The sequence below is a fragment of the Thecamonas trahens genome (genome assembly GCF_000142905.1).
Source record: "Thecamonas trahens ATCC 50062 unplaced genomic scaffold supercont1.18, whole genome shotgun sequence".
Taxonomy (NCBI): domain Eukaryota; order Apusomonadida; family Apusomonadidae; genus Thecamonas; species Thecamonas trahens.
The window spans coordinates 247,348-250,647 of record NW_013657662.1 but is presented as its reverse complement, the minus strand read 5'-3'; the positions used below and the strand labels follow the sequence as shown (position 1 = coordinate 250,647).

General features: G+C 63.9%; 3 protein-coding genes across 3 annotated transcripts in view; all 3 read left to right on the top strand.

Annotated features, from left to right (window-relative positions):
* Positions 1-1,140, top strand: part of AMSG_04439 (uncharacterized protein) — a gene marked incomplete at both ends in the record, with an annotated part of 2,129 nt that extends 989 nt beyond the window's left edge. Inside the window, one exon of the mRNA XM_013903325.1 lies at positions 58-1,140. Coding sequence (XP_013758779.1) covers positions 58-1,140 — 1,083 coding nt within the window. The remainder of the gene's footprint in view (positions 1-57) is intronic.
* Positions 1,141-1,588: 448 nt separating this feature from the next.
* AMSG_04438 (ADP-ribosylation/Crystallin J1) lies at positions 1,589-3,044 on the top strand (the record flags this gene model as incomplete). Its single annotated transcript, XM_013903324.1, has 1 exon — positions 1,589-3,044. One exon carries the CDS (start codon positions 1,589-1,591, stop codon positions 2,972-2,974), a length of 1,386 nt encoding a protein of 461 aa, XP_013758778.1. The 3' UTR covers positions 2,975-3,044.
* A 115-nt stretch (positions 3,045-3,159) lies between these two features.
* Positions 3,160-3,300, top strand: part of AMSG_04437 (cysteine-rich protein H) — a 2,524-nt gene continuing 2,383 nt past the window's right edge. Inside the window, exon 1 of the mRNA XM_013903323.1 lies at positions 3,160-3,206. Within this exon, the coding sequence (XP_013758777.1) occupies positions 3,180-3,206 (27 nt within the window). The 5' untranslated portion in view covers positions 3,160-3,179. The remainder of the gene's footprint in view (positions 3,207-3,300) is intronic.

The window sequence follows — 3,300 nt, the reverse complement described above, 5'->3', positions numbered from 1 at the left end:
ACTCACACACACACACACACACACACACACACACACACACACACACCACATATATAGTACGAGATGGGCGTGGCGGCAGGGACGCTGCTGAAGCAGGAGATTATCAACTTGTACGACGAGTTCCTGCCCTGGGTCGAGGAGCAGGCCCTGGCATACGCCAAGCATCTGCCCAGGTCGCTTGTTGACATCATCACGGACATTGGGATCGAGGCCGGCCTGGAGATGGAGGTGCTGCTGACGGAAAAGTACACGCCGAAGCACTTTGTGGAGGAGATGAAGGGCATTGCCGATGGGGCAGGCCTCACGTACAACAAGGTCCATCGCTACTCGATGTTCCCGGAGCTCATCAAGGCAGCGTGCACCATCATTGCTGGGTGGGGCAACGCGACCAAGGACGGGAGCTTGACCCAGGTTCGTGCCCTCGACTGGGGCGTGGACAACCCGATGCGATATGCTCCGATCACCTTTGTGTACCACCCCGAGGCGGGGCAGGGCAACGCGTTCATGACCCAGGGCTTCCCCGGCTTTGTCGGCGCCATCACCGGGTACTCGACCGAAACGGCCATCTGCGAAAAGGTGTGGATCCACTCCAACGAGACTATTCTGCAGGGCCGCCCCGGCTACCCGTGGCACTTTCTCCTTCGCGACATCCTGCAGTTCGACTCGACCATTGCAGAGGCCACCGCCCGCATGCAGGCCGCCAAGCGGACCGCATCCATCTTTGTGGGTGTCGGCTCGCGCGTCGACGGCCAGGGCCGCATCTTCGAGTACTCGTACGACCAGCTCAACGAGTTTGACTGGAACACTCCGTTCCCGGGCTACGCCCCTACGCCGGCCGAGCATCCCGCCATGACCGATCTGGTCTATGTCGACAAGCACTCGCAGCCGTCGTCCCATCCTTGCACCGCCTCGCTCCTCGACGCCATCCACGGCGACATTACGCCTGAGGCCATCGAGCAGGACTTTGTCTCGTGGGTCGAGACCGGCGACATGATGATCGCCGTCTATGACTTTGGCACAAACTCGGTCGACGTCTCTGTGGCCTCGCAGGATCCCGAGGCCAACCCCATCCTCAAGGCCTATGAACGCCAGTTCATCCGCTACGACATGGCCGCGCTCTTTGCCGAGCCGCGCCCATAGAGCCGCCCATACGCCGTTGTGCCAACGCATTGAACTCTTCACCCCTCCACACCACGCTACTTACTCCTTGCACCACCACCCTTGTCCTCGAGGCCGAGGCAACCGGATCGATTGCGGCCGTCGAGACTCTTATGAAGCATCCTTGCAGCCACAGCAGCTTGACGACACATTCACCTTGTCGACATGACTCTGGCCAGTCGGCCTCGGGCTGGTGAGCGTACATGCGTACCAGACCAGGCATGTGACATGCGGCGATCGACCTGGCATCGGGTCCAATTTGTAGTTCCGGCCAGTCAGGCCATGATCTGGCTCCCATGTGAGAAGAAGCAGCCTGTGCCGACCGGGGTTGGCTTCGGCTGGCTGGCCAGCCAGCAGAAATGGAAGCCAGGCTTCGGAACAGTCTCTCCCCCTCCCACCTTTGTCACGGGCGCACACTCGACACAGCGTCATGGGCAGCACCAAGTCCAAGCCGGCGCCGCCTGCAGATGGGGTGTGGAATGCCAAGGCAACGTACTCGGTCCTCGACGATGAGGAGGTTCCGCCGACAGCCGAGGCGGTGGTGGCAGCGCGGGCGATGGCGGCGGCGGCGGTGGGTGGCGGAGGCGTCGAGGGCGGTGACGTGGAGCTGGAGCGGGCGGTGGCGGTGCTGATGGGCGCTGCGGTGGGCGATGCGCTTGGCGCACCGTTGGAGTTTGCTCCTCTGCAGTATGGAAAGACGTTTGTGCGCGGTCTGGACGACGAGGAGGTGTGGCGGACGCCCGGCTATAACCGGTTCAGCTTGCAGCCGGGCCAGTGGACCGACGACACATCGATGGCGCTCTGCCTCGCCGACTCGCTGCTAGTTTGTGGACGGCTGGACGCCCGCGATGTGCGGAGAAGGTTCGGCATGTGGTGGACGAACGGGCTCAACACCTCGTTCGGCTTCTCGCCGCTTACCGCCGATCACGGTCGCCGCGCCGTCGGGCTAGGCGGCAACGTCGGCGCTTCACTCCGCGAGTTTGAAGAAAACAACTCGATGTACACCCAAGCTGGCAACTATGCCACCTCAGGCAATGGCTCCATCATGCGCAACGCGCCGATCCCGATCTTCTTCCACAACACGCCTGACGCCGCGCTCGACGCCGCCTGGGCGCAGAGCAAGACCACCCACCGCGGCGACGAGGCCGGCGACGCTGCGCGGCTGCTCACCCACATCACACTCGCAGCCATCAGCCGCGCAAGTGAGCCGGCTTATGCCACCATGGGTGAATGGCTCGACGGATCGGGCGTGCTCGACGGGTTCGAGGCGTACACGTACTCAGTGGGCCGACTGGCGCGCGGCCTTGCCGAGGAAGCACACCCGTCCAACAGCCATCTTGATCTTGCCGATCGGGAGTGGACCTGGCGCGACGCCGAGTTCCGGTACTGTGCACGCCGGGCCAAGTCGCAGCCGGGCTACATCGGCTCGTACGCCATGGACTGCCTCGCGATGGCGCTCCACTGCGTCCACTCGACGGCCTCGTTTGAGGCCGCGCTGCTCAAAGTTGCCAACCTGCGCGGCGACGCCGACTCGGTCGGCGCTGTCGTCGGCCAGCTGGCTGGCGCCTTTTACGGCCTTGCCGCCATTCCACCGTCGTGGATCGAGGCCGTACAGCGTTACGACCGCGGCGGCGACATTGCCACCAAGGCCGTCCTTCTCTACACTCATTCTTACGACGGCTCCACGCCCAGTGACCCGCCGCCGGTTGCGCCCAGCCTGCGCGAGGAGCCCGCCACCAGCGGGACAGGCGAGTCCACGTCTCAGGCAACCGCCACCGATGCCGACTCGAGCGGGTCATCCATCGCCGCGCAATAGAGCCACCAACCACGAGATATCTCCCTATGCCAGCCAGTGGTGAGTCTGACCATCCTAACCAGCCTACCTAGACTCGCAGCGTGTGGTGGCCTGCCACTGGCAGGAGGTGGGCAGCGAGTGCCAGCAGCGAGTGCCAGCAGCGAGTGCCAGCAGCGAGTGCCAGCAGACAGTGCCAGCCACTCATCTCATCCACATTCACGCCCACATGAGCTCTGCCGACAACTACAAAGACGTACGCCTTGTGTGCCCTGCTCCCCCAACTCCCCACTCTGTCCGTCCCCCTCCCTCCCTCCACCCTCCCCCACCCCCCTCCCCTCCCCCCCCCC